This window comes from Bos mutus, chromosome 2 (assembly GCF_027580195.1).
Source record: "Bos mutus isolate GX-2022 chromosome 2, NWIPB_WYAK_1.1, whole genome shotgun sequence".
Lineage (NCBI taxonomy): Eukaryota > Metazoa > Chordata > Mammalia > Artiodactyla > Bovidae > Bos > Bos mutus.
In genome coordinates, this window is record NC_091618.1 from 7933649 (window position 1) to 7949558 (window position 15910).

Genomic DNA, 15910 nt, shown 5'->3' on the forward strand with positions numbered 1-15910 from the left:
TTTTGAGAATCAGTTTCTATGTGGATTCCTTTTATTTTCAGGTCTTTTCCACATTCATCTATAATTTATGTTTCACTTAACTTTCATATGTTGAGGGCAGGAAGTTTTCTTTCTTTCTTTCTTTCTTTTTTGGCTGAATCACACAGCATGTGGGATCTTAGTTCCCTGACCAGGTATCAAACCTGTGCCACCCACAGTCCTGCAGTGCAAGCACAGAGTCCTAAACACTGGACCACCAGGGAATTTCCTAGGGTAGGAAGGTTTTGGGGGTTTCCCAGGTGGAGCTAGTGGTAAAGAATCCCCCTGCCAATGCAGGTGATATAAGAGACTCGGATTCGATCCCTGGGTCGAGAAGATCCCCTGGAGTAGGGCAGGGCAACCCACTCCAGTATTCTTGCCTGGAGAATCCTATGGATAGAGGAGCCTGACAAGCTACAGTGCATAGGGTCGGAAAGAATTGGACGTGACCGAAGCGACTTAGCATGCATGCTGGAAGGTTTTTGATTGCTTGCTTTTTGTTGTTGTTGTTAAATGAAAGATTCATGTGCATGGTATGAATATCAAAAAGTATGAAAGGACATACAATGAACAGTTCACTCCTCATCTCCCTGTTTTAGTGCATTGTGCTGTTCTAAGCCCTTTAATATATTAATTCATTCATTTCTTCCAAACAATCCAGTTAGGTAGTTCATGTTACTGTTTCCATTTTATAGAAGACAGAAACAGGTCCAGAAAGGTTAAATCACTTTTGAAAATCACACAGCTGGGATATGCTGGAATTGTCTAGAAGTCTGACTCTTAACTCTTAACCACCATCCTCTGCTGTGCAAGAAGGATATAAGGGTTAACTAGATTAAAACATGTGAAGAGCTTCTTTTGGGAGAGTATAGAGTTCATCTTCAACATGGTAAATGTTTCACATGAACTCTTAACAGCCTACCCTGGAGTTTTGTCTAATCCTGGTATCTATTCCTCATGTAATTTCTTTTCAAACTAATCTGTTCTTCTCTAAATTGCACTGGCTCTCATCTGGAGAGTAGACTTCATGGATTGGTAATACTGAACAAGAAAAATGGTAGCAACTGAGGTCTTTTCAATGTCCTGTCATTGACTGGCTTTGTTTTATTTACATGAGCAGAGCTTGGGATGTGGTAATTCTTCCTTTACACATCCGTTGCCTTTATTTATGGAGTTATTTCTATGATGCTTCTTTCTCTTCCCCTAGTCATAGCACCCCTCACCCCCAGCCCCTTCAACTCAAAGAAATATGGAGAAACCAAGTTAAAACTTTCTTCCTAGGGTGTTTTAAAATCTGACTATTCTGAAAACTGATTAAACTGGGTTTTCTAAGTGAGCAGTTCCTTAACCTTGAATTAGTAAAACATTAAAAATATTTATGTCACTTGCCACTGACTTCTCTTCTGCAATGTAGTAGTTAATCTGGTTAGTTTCTGAATAACTACTAGTATTGGGCAATTCAAGAATTACAACAGAGGTGGGACGGGAGAGGGTGAGGAATAGACAGTGTACAAGAAGAGCTCTTGATCGCAGATTAAACAACACTACCCTTTTTATAAGAGCAAAACCTAAATGAATGCTAAGACTCATTATTTGTCTGGAATTGGTGGTTGTTTCTGTCTGTGGTATTGTTCATGTTTTTGCTTTGATTATTTGGAGTAATCTAATTTTTAAGGAAATGTTTTCTATAATATGAAATCATAATTTAAAAACTATTTATGTATTCCAAATTAAAGTTTTGTCTAGTATGTAATCTTTGTCTACTTGTAATCTGTATATACATTTAAAACAGCTTTATCGAGATACTCAGATATTACTCAATTCACCCATTTAAAATGTACATTTCAGTGGTTTCTTGGAATACTCACAAAGTTATGCAACCATCATCAGCACAGTCTAATTTTAGAACATTTTTATCAGTTCAAAAAGAAATGACTACCCATTAGCAGTCCTTCTCAACTCCCTTTTCTTTCCATCCCCTCTCCCCTACCCTCAGCCCTAGGCAACTGCTAATCCGTCTCTTTGGATTTGCCTATTTTGGATATTTCATATAAATGAAATAATGTGATCTTTTGTGACTAGCTGCTTTTTTTTCTTAAACTTTATAGCTACTTTTTAAATATTTTTATTTATTTGGCTGCACTGAGCCTTAGTTGGAGCACGTGGGATCTGGTTCCCTGACCAGGGATCGAACCTTGGCCGCCTTCATTGGGAATGCAGAGTCTTAGCCATTGGACCACCAAGGAAGTCCCTGGCCCCTTTTATTTTACATAATTATTCAAAGTTCATCCAAGTTATAGAATGTATCAGCACTTCATTTTATGTAGATATACTACCACCTTTTATCTATTTTTAATTTTTATACGTTTTATTGACATATAGTTGCTTTGCAGTGTTGTGTTAATTTCTGAAATACAGCCAAATGATTCAGTTATATAGTTTTCATTTTCTTTTCCACTTCCAAATGTTCATTTGTGTTGTGTTTTAGATTCCACATATAAGTGATGTCATATAGTATTTGTCTTTCTGACTTAACTTTGCTTATTAAGATAATTTCTAGGTTTATCCTTGTTGCTGCAAATGGCATTATTTCTTTTTTATGGCTTAGTAATAATCCATTGTATTAGTTTTGCTTTTTAAATTTAATACATCTGAAAAACTTGCACTTCTGGGAAGATGGAGTAGTGGATGGTGGTGGTGAGTTTCCTGAGTTTTTGCTTCATATATCCCAGACTTGGCGCTATAGAAACCAGCAACCTGGAAACACCAACAGCTGCAGACAAAACACCACCAACAGAAGGCTGCTGTCTCTAGCCAGAAAACCAGGAAAGGGACGGCCTAAACAAGACAGAAAACTTTCAGACAATAGCTGCTCTACTCCAAACACCACAGGAAAAACTATATGGTCCTATCCCCTACCCGTGCCAGCAAAGGCCAAATGGGTTAGCCCTGACTTCCACCCTCTGGTGGGGTGATAACATTTACCAGATCCTTTACTAATGGGCATGGGGTGGGGGGAGTCTCCAGTGTTTTGTTTTCTGGTTCCTCTTTATATCTTGAATTTCTTTGCTAAGGCTATTTTTATGTTTGTTTTTATGTTTTAAGCTGTTCATACTTGCTCATTGAAGCATCTTTATCATGGCAGCTTTAAAATCTTTGTCAGATAATTCTGACATTTCTGTCATCTTGATGTTGACATCTTTTGATTGCTTTTTTTAAAATTCAGTTTGATAAGGTTATTGGTATGACAAGTGATTTTCAGTTGAAACCTAAACATTTTCTTATTATGTTATGAAACTCTGGATCTTATTTAAACCTTTGGTTTAAACTTCTCTGACATGCAAATAAGGCTTCTCTGACACTTGTCTGGAAGGGGGAGGCAGAGAGGAAGGGTGGTGGGCAGGAGAAGCCGGGTGGAGATAGATGTCCAAGTAGAGACAGAAGTCCATGTGCCCCGCTTGGCTTCCTCTGATACCCAAGGTGGGAGGCTCCTCAGTATGCTGGGCCAGGATCAGAGTTCCAGCTCCCCAGGTGGTCTCTACTGACACCCCAGTTCGAAGTGGCCTCATTATAGCTGGTTGAGCTTGAAAGTCCTGGCTACTCTGTTCTAGGCCTCCTTTTCTGACACCCCTCACCTTACTTCCCTCCAACCAAGGAGAAGGGAGGGTTCCCATCACTGGCTGGCAGTGTTGAAGGCCCTGGCTCCCTCCTTGGCCTTCTCTGATGCCATCCTGGTTGGGACATTTACAGTCTCCAGAGGACTGATCATATTAGTTTGGGAATAAAATGTTATAAAAAGCTATGCAGTGTGATTGCATGTTTAAAAGTAGTATGTATGTAGAAAATAAAAATCTAGAAGAATGACTAGTGAATGGTTCAAGGGTAGGGGAGCCCTGACCTTCTGTAGTGTTTCAGTTTTTGTTTTAAAAGTAGTAAAGTTAAAAGACCTATACTCAGAAAACTATAAAACACTGATGAGAGAAATTAAAGGCAATGCAAACATAAAAATATACCATGCTCTTGCATTGCAAGAATTAATATTGTTAAATAATCAGCATTCAAAAAACTAAGATCATGGCATCTAGTTCCATCACTTCAAGACAAATAACAGGGGAAATAAATGAAAACAGTGATAGACTTTATTCTTGGACTCCAAAATCACTGCATTGACTGCAGCCATGGAATTAAAAGATGCTTGCTTCTTGGAAGAAGAGCTATGACAAACCTAGACAGTGTGTTAAAAAGCAGAGACATCACTTTGCTGACAAAGGTCCATGTATTCAAAGCTATGGTTTTTCCAGTAGTCATGTACAGATGTGAGAGGTGGACCATAAAGAAGGCTGAGAGACAAAGAATCGATGCTTTGGAACTGTGATGCTGGAAAAGACTTTTAAGAGTCCCTTGGACTGCAAGAAGATCAAACCAGTCAATCCTAAAGGAAATCAGCCCTGAATATTCATTGGAAGAACTGATGCTGAAGCTGAAGCTCCAATACTTTGGCCGCATGATATGAAGAGCTGACTCATTGAAAAAGACCCTGATGCTGGGAAAGATTAAAGGCAGGAGAAGGGGACGACAGCAGATGAGATGGTTGGATGGCATCACTGACTCAATGGACATGAGGTTGGGCAAGCTCTGGGAGATGGTGAAGGACAGGGAAGCCTGGGGTGCTTCAGTCCATGGGTTCATAAAGAGTGGGAGGTGACTAAGTGACTGAATGACAACCCAAGGCAATCTACAGATTCAGTGCAATCCCTATCAAAATACCAATGGCATTTCCCACAGAATTAGAACAAATAACTAAAAATTTTGTATGGAAATACAAAAGATCCTGAGTAGCCAAAACGATCTTGAGAAAGAACAAAGAGGGAGAAATCATGCTTCCTGACCTTAGACTGAACTACAGAAGCTACGGTGATCAAAACAGTGTGGTACTGGCACAGAGACAGATTCATAGATTTGTAATAAGCCCATTAACCCACCCACCTATTGGCAATTAATTTATGATGCAGGAGGCAAGAATATACAAAGGAGCAAAGATAGTCTCTTCAGTAAATGGTGTTGGGAAAACTGGAGCTACATGTAAAAGAATGAAATTAAAATATTCTCTAATACCATACACAAACTCAAAATGGATTAAAAACCTAAATGTAAGACCAGATACTATAAAATTTCTAGAGGAAAGCATAGATAAATGAGGTTTTAAAGTATACCTGTAGTGTGGTAGTGGTGGTTTAGTCACTAAGTCTTGTCTGACTCTTGAAAGCTCATGAACTGTAGCCCTCCTGGCTCCTCTGTCCATGGGATTTTCCAGGCATGAATACTGGAGTGGGTTGCCCTTTTCTTCTCCAGGAGATCCTTCCTGATGCAGTGGTCAAACCTGTGTTTCATGCATTGCAGGCAGATTCTTTACTGCAGAGACACCAGGGAAGCCCAACTTTTAGCCTGGATTTTGTCTAAATTAGCTGCTAAATTCATGAAATGTATTAGATTAACCTAGATTAGATTAACCTATAAGTCATATAGAACATTCTTTGACATAAATTGCAGCAATGTTTGTTTGGATCTGCCTACTAAAGCAAAGAAACAAAAGCAAAAATAAATAAATGGGATCTAATGAAACTTAAAAGCTTTTGCACAGCAAAGGAAACCAACTACAAAATGAAAAGGCAGTCTACTGAATGAAAGAAGATATTTGCAAATGATAGACTGATAAGGGGTTAATATCCATTAATATCCAAAATATATAAACTGCTCATACAACTCAACATCAAAACAGCAGGTTAAAAAATGGCCTGAAGAACTGAATACACATTTTTCCAAAGAGGAAATGCAGATAGCCAACAGGACATAAAAAGATGCTCAACATCACTAATTATCAGGGAAATGTAAATGAAAACCACAATGAGATATCACCATATACTGGTCAGAAAAGAAATCATCAAAAAGAATGCAAATAGCAAATGTTGGCAAGAGTGTGGAGAAAAGGGAACCCTTAGACACTGTTGGTAAGAATGTAAATTGGTACAGCCACTGTGGAAAACAGTATAGAGGTTTCTTCAGAAACTAATAATAGGACTACCACGTGACCCAGGAATTCCCCTCCTAGGAATATATCTGAAAAAAACAAAAACACTGATTCAGAAAGGTACATATGCCCCAGTGTTCATAACCGCATTATTTACAATTGCCAAGGTAAATAATATGGAAACAAGCTAAGAGCCCATCAACAGATGATAAAGAAGATGTGGTATGTATGTGTGTGTATATATACACACACACATATATAAAACATACAAGGGAATACTACTTAGCCATAAAAAATGTAATTTTGCCTTTTGCAGCGACATGAATGAACTTGGGGAGGGGGCATTATGCTAAGTGAAATGAGTCAAACAGAAGACAAGTACTATATGATATCACTTATAAGTGGAATCTAAAAAATGCAACAAACCAGTGAATAAAAAGAAGCAGATTGACAGATTTAGAGCGCAAACTAGTGGCTACTAGTGAGGAGGACGGAAGGAGAAAGGGGCGGTAGAGGGGTAGGAGTAAAAAAGGGTAATTTTGGGATTATATGAAATTGTGTGTGAAACTTTGAAAATTTTAAAGCACTATAGAGTTTAAAGAATCTTTCATTTAATAAAAAAATTGAAAATGTGTATGTTACTGTTAGAAGAAATAGAAAAAGCAAAACTTTGAAAAAATGCTGTATGAATGCTTTTTAAAATGCTGTATGTACCTTTTTAAATGCTATATGTTCATTTTTGTCATCAATACAAAACAGTGTAGAATAAGATACCATGATTCCCAGTTGTAGTATGCTTTTTGTATACTACATTGTACCATAATACCCTCCTCAGTTGGTTGGACCAACTATTTATTGTAGTTGATACTCAAAAGCTTGATTTAGATCCTTTAACTTTGTTGAAATGGAATTTTATTAGTACAACTTGGATTAAAAGAGAAAGTTTTGATTTATGACTACTGGAAATCTTGAGTTTTTCCACAGTTTCACTCTACTTTATGAAAATATCATCTGACTAGTAACTCCCAATTTTCTAGTGGTCTTATGACTTTGGAAAAACTTATTCATGGTACTATTTCTTATTTGAATTGTTTTGAGTTTTAGGAGAGTAGTTAATAAAAAACCTTTTTCCGGATTTGTATTGGAGAGTGCACATACTATGTTTTTTTTTTAATAATTATTTCACTGCACCGACTCTTAGTGTGTCATATGAGATCTAGTTTCCTGACCAGGGATCAAACCCAGGCCCACTGCACTGGGACGCAGAGTCAGCCACTGGGCCACCAAGGAAGTCTCCTACATGCTATGTTTTTACTTGTGCATAAAGGAAAGTAGCTTGATGAGGAGTATGAGATGTGTAACAAGCTTTTGCTATACCTGAAAGAGAAGTAAATTGGTAAAACCAGTGGAAAATTATAGACAAAAGGGGTGAAGACACAGGGACATTTGTAGTCTGAGCAGGTTTTCATGAAGCGGTTCACGTGCCAGGATTCTCCTGTCCGTGCTCTAGGCTGCGCTGTGTAGGCCGCTGCAGGAAATTGAGGCACAGTTTCCTCGCCCTGTAGCAGTCATGGTGTACCTCCAACGTGTCTGCAGTTTAATGTGTTTCCAGGTGCTTAGATACAACATCTTTATTACATCTTCTTTACCAATTTATTTATTTTCGCACTGCTGTCACAGAGACTTGGAAAATACAGTTAATTTTATAGATTAAATAAATGGAATAGGATGAAGACGATAAGCCATACTCATTCTTTGTCTATCAAACTACTGCTTTTCCAGTAAGTCTCAATTTGTTCTACTTTTTTCTTATATTTATACTTCTGCTGCTAAGGATATTAAAACTGGGAGGGGAAAAAATGCAAAAAATAAAAGAAAATTGGGGCATATGAAGCTACAGGTTTGTATGAAATATGAAAATATTAATCATTAAGCTGTGTAGAAAGGTAGTATGTTACCTTTTTATCTGTGGTAAATTTAGTTGTATGTTATCCGTGTTCCATATGTTGTTTAGATGGTCAGCATCTTCTAAAAAGCAGATTTGGGTGCCGATTTATTATACATTTAACCTAGTGGGGTGACTTAGTACTGTAAACTGACTTGTGCTCTGAAGAAGAAATTACTGTCCTAACTTTTCCACATCAGTGTTTCTTCATGTGTCCAGCGGATGCCTCACTTTTTCTCCTTGAAAAGTGAGTTAGTCGCTCTGTCTTGTCTGACTCTTTGTGACCCCATGGACTGTAGCCCACCAAGCTCCTCTGTCCATGGAATTCTCCAGGCAAGAATATTGGAGTCGGTTGCCATTTCCTTCTCCAGGGGATCTTCCCAGTCTAGGGATGGAACCCAGTCTCCTGCATCACAGGCAGATTACCACCCGAGCCCCGAGGGAAGCCCCTCTTCAGGTTGTTTTTAATCACACCAAAGTTTAAGAACTAGACCTTCTTTAGGAAGTAAATTTTTGTACAAGTTAATAGTATTAGAAATGAATATAATTCATGCTGGCTACAATTTGATGTTTTGTTACTGATAAAGAATGATCAAAAATTCTTTTAATGAAACCAAGCATATCCTGTGCTATGTGATTAGGGTGGAGTTCTGAGATCCTCCTTATATGCCCATGTATTTTGTTGGTTGTATCAATATTATCTTTAATCAGGTAACTGCTTTTGTTTTAACTCCCCTCCATTTCCCTGTTGTATAGGAATTAATGACTTTACTAATGTAGCATTTTACTGAAATGGCTTCTGAAGTTTCTGAGAATTACTTTAGGAAAATAAACAGTACTTTTACCAACATCTTTGAGTGACTTGTTGAAAGGTAACTTCTGGCTCTATTCATAGACTTCATGGTCAAGAGGGCTGTGTTGGCTGCTGGTCAGTATCAGAGTGTTCTCTTCTACCCTGCAGGCTCCTTCTCTGATTTCCTGTTCCCTCCCTCCTTTATAAACTCAGGGACCTACATGATGGAGTTAAAGATTTGTCTCACTCTGATTTTTAGGAAAATTTTGTGTCATTGTTGAGCTCAGTGAAATCAATTGAGTAGGATTATAGATAACTTGGCTTCCCTGGTGGCTCAGATGGTTAAGCGTCTGCCTACAATGCAGGAGACCTGGGTTCAATCCCTGGATTGGGAAGATCTCCTGGAGAAGGAAATGGCAACCCACTCCAGTACTCTTGCCTGGAAAATCCCATGGACAGAGGAGCCTGGTAGGCTGCAGTCTATGGGGTCACAGAGAGTCAGATACAACTTTCACAGATAACTTATTCTAAAGATATCTTTTGTTATTTTCTTGTTCCCTGAAGGAATGTGTAAACAGGATACGGGATTTTTATAATGAATAATTTAAAAATTATTATTTTAAGTTGGCGATTTAAATATTGGGGGAGGTTGGTGATTATTTTACTCTTTGGAGGCAAGTACGTGTTTCCTTTTTTTGTGTGTTGCCCTGTAAAGAATACTGTCTCATAGAGTAAGGAGTAACTTACATTTCATAAAACCTGTGATAGTTTTTGCCCCAACACAAGGATATATGTTCCCCCTAGGGGTTGATCATACCTGTGCTATCCAATATGGTAGCCATTAGCCACATGTGGCTGTTTAAATATAAATTAATTAGAAGTAAATAAAATTCAGTTCAGTTGAACCAACTACATTTTAAGTACTCACTGGCCACGTATCACATATAACTACTGTTTGGGACAGTGGTGACTCAGGTAGTTTCTATCATTGCAGAAAGTGCTCTTGGACAATGCTGTATTAGGCTAGCCATTTTTAAGAAGAGAAAGAGGTGAGAATTCTCTGGTGGTCCAGTGGTCAGGACTGTGCGCTTTCACTGCTGAGGCCCCGAGTTCAATCCCTGGTCAGGGAGAGCTAAGATCCTGCAAACCACGAAGCATGGCCAAATAAATAAGAGAGAAAGAGGCCAATGAAAGACCTGAGTTTCTTCCTTCCACAGAGCAACTTTCCCTGTCTCCTCGTACCCTTGATTAAAAATTCAGAAAAAGGTCTGTAGTTTTGTGTATCATCACTTTGACATTTTTTTTAATGTTCATTTCTGTTTCCCAGGCTGGCAGTGATGGTGAAAGCATAGGAAACTGCCCCTTTTCCCAGAGGCTCTTCATGATTCTTTGGCTCAAAGGAGTTGTGTTTAGTGTCACAACTGTTGACCTGAAAAGGTAAGATTTGGTTATAGCTGGGGATCAACTTGAGTACATACTTTACTGTTTTCAGTTTGATCCTCTCCCCATCTCTCACTTTGCTTGCTTATGTTCTCTAAAGAAATGTATTAAAGTTCAGCTGAATGATGGACACATTTAACTTGCGTGAGTATTATGGATAATTCACAGTGTCAGTATATTGCATGTGACCACTCTGTGTTTTTAAGAACTTATTGTATGTTTACTTTATATTTCAAGAGCAGCACCAGGAGCTATTTTAGTGTAGATGCAGTGACATCTTTGACTTTACAGGATGAGCATGGAACTATGAGGAACTTTCTAAGCAGATGACTTCTCATGTGTTAGGAAACACATGGCCTATGTATCTGGATTTTTAAAGCTAAGCATGGAATTTTAGGAGGCTGATTACTGCTGTGGTCTTTTTCATTTAACCTACTTTTTAGGGAGTAATAGGAGTTTTTTATAATATGATTTTGACCATATTTGGTTAAATACAATTATAGAGTAAGAGCAGTTACCTTGCTCTATGGCCCTGTGATTGTTCTTGCTAGTTGAAGGATGTTTCTAATTTTCTCTCCATAGACCAAAGTGGAGAGGGCTGTGAAGAGCCCTGATAAGCAGTAAGCTTTTTTCCTCAAGAACTTCTGTTCTCCCCTAGCAAACAGATCCGAGGCAAAGAACATTCATACTTTTTTTAAAAAAAGGTTTAAGCCAAGGATTGAGAGCATTTATACCAATAGACAATTTAGGATGTGGCAGTGGAAATGTATTCCTCTTGACACAAATGCCACAACATGCTTTGCTGTTTATTTTTTAAGCATATCAATCATGAACAGTATCCAAGAAAAAATATTGACAGGCTGTCACTTGGTGGGTAGCAGAATTCATGTGCATTCTTCTTCTGGGCATCACAAGATGAGAATTATCTGATAGCTGTAATCCCATTCCCTGTTCTCTATTATCATTCTCTGGGACCGTAAAATTTTTTTTTTGCTTCACTTAATTAGATTTTGAGGACTTAAAATTTCTTTATTGAAAATAAGTCATAAAGTCTTCTCGGAACCCCTTTGGTTACATATATGAACATAGAAGTAAGCCTTGGAAATTATAAGAATTAAAACTACAGGATCATTTGAAGAAAAACCTAGCTCATATTGGACAGGACTGTTGTAAGAATGAAATAATTTATACTTACCCTTCTATTACTGTTTTTTTCCTACACGCATTCACAAAGGGAGTTTCCCAATATAACTCCTAAAAATAGACCATGCCACCAAGCACACACCCTTAGTGTGTCTTAAAATACATGGATTCCTCCTATTCCATTTTTGGCTTGGAGCAAGTGAGTTTGACTGCCATGCTTTGAAAAAAGCCTTCTTTGAACAGCTCAATACAGTGCTTGATTGTGGTACATACCAGTAATAGCACAAAAAACGATGGGAATCTGGTTCAGAAAAGGAAGTGAACTCGTCACAGCCGTTTCTAACTCATCTGTTTCACTTTTCACTTACAAACTTTTTAAGACATTATTCCTGGAAATTGATTGATATTTGAGGGCTTGTGTATGTTTAGGGCTTGTATATGTAAGGTACCCGACATGTAAAAAGTGACATGTGAGAAGTGGGATGAAAGATTCAGGGTTTCCTGATAGAAAATCTACTCCTCAAGATATATGTTTATTTCTTAGAGCTTTGTGTTAAATCAACAGAGAGCACTGAATATTGGAGCCTATATTCTTTAGCTTTCTTTAAAAATCTTAGGTCTACAGTATATATTAAAAAAAAAAAAAAAAAAGCCTTCTTAAGATCAGTTAAAAATATACAGCTAGTACATGATAATGAGTCCCCTTCATTCCCAACCTTGGTCATCAAGTTCCCCTTCACAGAGATAATTGAACTTAGGTTCGGTGTTTATCATCCTTCCAGACCTTTTCTATGAGTTTCACCCTTATATGGGCTTCCCAGGTGACTCCGTGGTAAAGAATCTGCCTGCCAAGTAGGAGACATGGGTTTGATTCCTGGATCTGGAAGATCCCTGGAGAAGGAAATGGCAACCTATTCCAGTATTCTTGTCTGAGAAATTCCATGGACAGAGGAGCCTGGCGGGCTACAGTCCATGGGGACGCTAAACAGTTGGACACGACTGAGCAACAACACCACCCTTAATATATAGTCTTAACTAAGATTTCAAAGAGAAGGTACCTCAAGAAAGTGAACATTGGCTCAAAAAAAAAAAGTCAATAGAATAAAGTTGTCACAGAAGAATAAAACATCATGTAGTAAAAAGTACCTTTCATAATTCTTAAAACTTAAAATGTGACTGTTTTTAGAAAGCTGTGGGGGAGAAAAGATTTGGTGCCCACAGTGGTTGTTTTCCTGCTTTTTCTGCTAATTGCCTAATTTCTTGGTGAAATGTACTGATCCCAGAACAAGCTGGTGGAGAGCAATAGAACTCTACTGAGAGCTTTTTCAAGCCCACTCTCTGCTCTGAAAAAATGATTGTTACATGCCATTCCATCCATAGGAACAAGCCAGTCTCTGGTTCTGGTGCTGTATGACAGGTTCTGTCTGCAGCTCAGTTGGTGTTAATGCCCACGCTGGTGGTATCATACGCCCCTGTGAGGCTTGGAGCAGCCTCCCGCTGCTTGCCTGCCAGTGCTGCCTTAAGACTTTTGTGGGAGTAATTTCTAAACCTAATTTTCGGTTTATGCTGAAATCATATTATAGAACTTTTAGATTAAAAAAACTTTTGTAGCCTTTAGGAGGAATTTAAGTTTTTATCAACTGCCATTTGAACAAAAGCTTCAGGCGAATGTAAGTGAAAATAATAAAGTGTGGGGCACATTTCAAGATGTTACCACATCATCAAAAGGGGAGCAACCATGGCATAGTAGAAAATGTGAGGGGCAGAGGCCTGGATCTGTGCAGAGAGAGCCCTGTCCCTGGTTTCCCTGGGACCTCGGGCAAGCTATCTCATCTTCTTGGAGATCTGCTGATGCTAAGTCGCTTCAGTCGTGTCCAACTCTGTGCGACCCCATAGACCGAAGCCCACCAGGCTCCCCCGTCCCTGGGATTCTCCAGGCAAGAACACTGGAGTGGGTTGCCATTTCCTTCTCCAGTGCATGAAAAAGTGAAAGTGAAGTCGCTCAGTCGTGTCTGAGTCTTAGCGACCCCATGGACTGCAGCCTACCAGGCTCCTCCGTCCATGGGATTTGCCAGGCAAGAGTACTGGAGTGGGTTGCCATTTCCTTCTCCAATGCATGAAAAAGTGAAAGTGAAGTCGCTCAGTCGTGTCTGACTCATAGCGACCCCATGAACTGCAGCCCACCAGGCTCCTCCGCCCATGGGAATTTCCAGGCAAGAGTACTAGAGTGGGGTGCCACTGCCTTCTCCGTCTTGGAGGTCAGTTACCTCATTTTTAATCTCAGGAAGGAGGAAGGGAAAAGTAAACTGACAATTCTTCAGTGTCCATTACATGTTAAATATCTTCACCATACTTATTAGAAACTACTCATATCAAACCATGTTCAAACCTTTCATTGAATAGAATTCATTATTTTATCACACTGGTATTATAGGGCCTTTCTGGCTAACAGGTTCATGACAGTGATCAAGATCTTTATTTAAAGACTTCCACTATCTTCACTGTGCTCAGAAGTTCCTAAATCAGAGATCAGCATCATTAGAGCACAGATAAGCCTGAGAGGTAGGCTGGGGGAAGAGAAAGAAGAAAGCATGAGAACAGTAATGAGAGAGACAGTCACACTGAGACACTGACTTGGATATAGCTGAATGTGGCCATGTAGTTGTTAGGGTAAATTCCTCTGGTTTGGGGAATTGAGAGTAGAAATGATAACTTTAAGAAATTCAGTTCAGTTCAGTTGCTCAGTCATGTCTGACTCTTTGCGACCCCATGAATCGCAGCATGCCAGGCCTCCCTGTCTATCACCAACTCCCAGAGTTCACTCAGACTCACATCCATCGAGTCAGTGATGCCATCCAGCCATCTCATCCTCTGTCGTCCCTTCTCCTCCTGCCCCCAATCCCTCCCAGCATCAGAGTCTTTTTCAACGAGTCAACTCTTTGCATGAGGTGACCAAAGTACTGGAGTTTCAGCTTTAGCATCATTCCTTCCAAAGAAATCCCTAAAAGCAGTGTTATATTACCACTGCATAAAATTCCTCCTCCATGATATTCTCAGAGAAAATAAGTAAATTGGAGAAAACCCCCTTAAAAGTCTGAGCAGTATTTGTTTTCATTTTCCATTCCTATCTTAAACATTGAAACTCTCATCCTTTGTGGTGTCACTAATTTCCTGCTTTAGAAGTCTGCGCACCATTTGTAACATTGTGTGAGTCAGACCCACAGTAAGTTGCCATTATCATGGCGTAAAGTTTGGAAGATTACTATGATAGTTTAAACTTTAACAATTTTGAAGTAATTTAAAATGTTACAATGGAACTATGAAAATGATAGCTCTGTATATCTTAAAAGGACTTATAAACTCAGAACAAAATCTGATTTCCAAGTGTATTCTTGAGGTAATTTGCTTTCATTATCATGTCTCTGTGGTTCCACCCTTCTGAAAATAGTCTTTAGCAAGTTTGAGTTCCAGATATGTCTTTAGTAAACAGCAGCTTGAATAACATGTACAGAGAGACCAAGTGGAGTGGAACAGTCCAGCCTTTTAGAGAAATCATTCATTTCCTGCTGCTGGTCAGGCAGGAAAGTACAGACTCTGTCCTTTCCCTTTGTAAAGTTGACTTGGGCTACATGAAGCCCTTGTTAGAATGGTCCTACGGTTGAAGATACATGTCTCATGAATGTGTTCTGAATCACATGTGTGTGTGTGTGAGAGAGAAACAGACAGACAGGGAGAATTTCATTGCCATGTGTCTTTATGTTCTTTTTCAAGATAATTTCAAAGATGGAAATCCTGTTGAGGCCACTAAGAGCTGGATTAGAAAATTGGATTGTAAATGAAAGGTTTTCTAAACCTGTTATCGTGTGTGTGTGAGTGCTCAGTCACTTGAGTCATGTCCAACTCTTTTCAACCCCATGGACTGTAGCCCACCAGGCTCTCTCTATTCATGGGATTCTCCAGGCAGGAATAGTAGAGTGGGTTGCCGTTCCCTTCCCCAGGGGATCTTCTCCACCCAGGGATCGAACCTGTGTCTCCTGCATTGTAAGTGGTTCTTTACTGCTAAGCCACCGGGAAAGCCCTGTTATCAGTATACATTCTGCTTATAAACTATAAATCTGTTAAGAATTATAAAAGTTGTATTTGGTACCTTGTCATAGATGTTATTTTGTTTTAAAATGATTGCTCCACAAATGGACCTTAAAGTAGACAGGGATCAGCAGTATACCACATTTGATCACAATAAATAAAATCCTTTAACTGGTTGAACGGGGACACATAGGCAGATGCTTAGTAACTGGGATCTTGGTGTGTGTAGTTTCATGTCCACAACAATTCAGTCATTCAGTTAGTGACTTAGTCAGAATATAGCAAATCTAGTGAAGAATAATTAATAGGAGTAAAGTGATCTGAACCAAAAGATTTGTGTTGTTACTTTTCTTTTCTTTTTTGCTTATTTGCCATATACTGTGTCTAGCATTGGAGAAGGCAGTGGCACCCCACTCCAGTACTCTTGTCTGGCAAATCCCATGGATGAAGGAGCCTG

General features: G+C 39.0%; 1 protein-coding gene across 1 annotated transcript in view; it reads left to right on the top strand.

Annotated features, from left to right (window-relative positions):
• CLIC4 (chloride intracellular channel 4) overlaps positions 1-15910 on the top strand; it is a 78434-nt gene that overhangs the window by 28964 nt on the left and 33560 nt on the right. The window contains exon 2 of the mRNA XM_070383111.1: positions 10112-10221. Within this exon, the coding sequence (XP_070239212.1) occupies positions 10112-10221 (110 nt within the window). The remainder of the gene's footprint in view (positions 1-10111; positions 10222-15910) is intronic.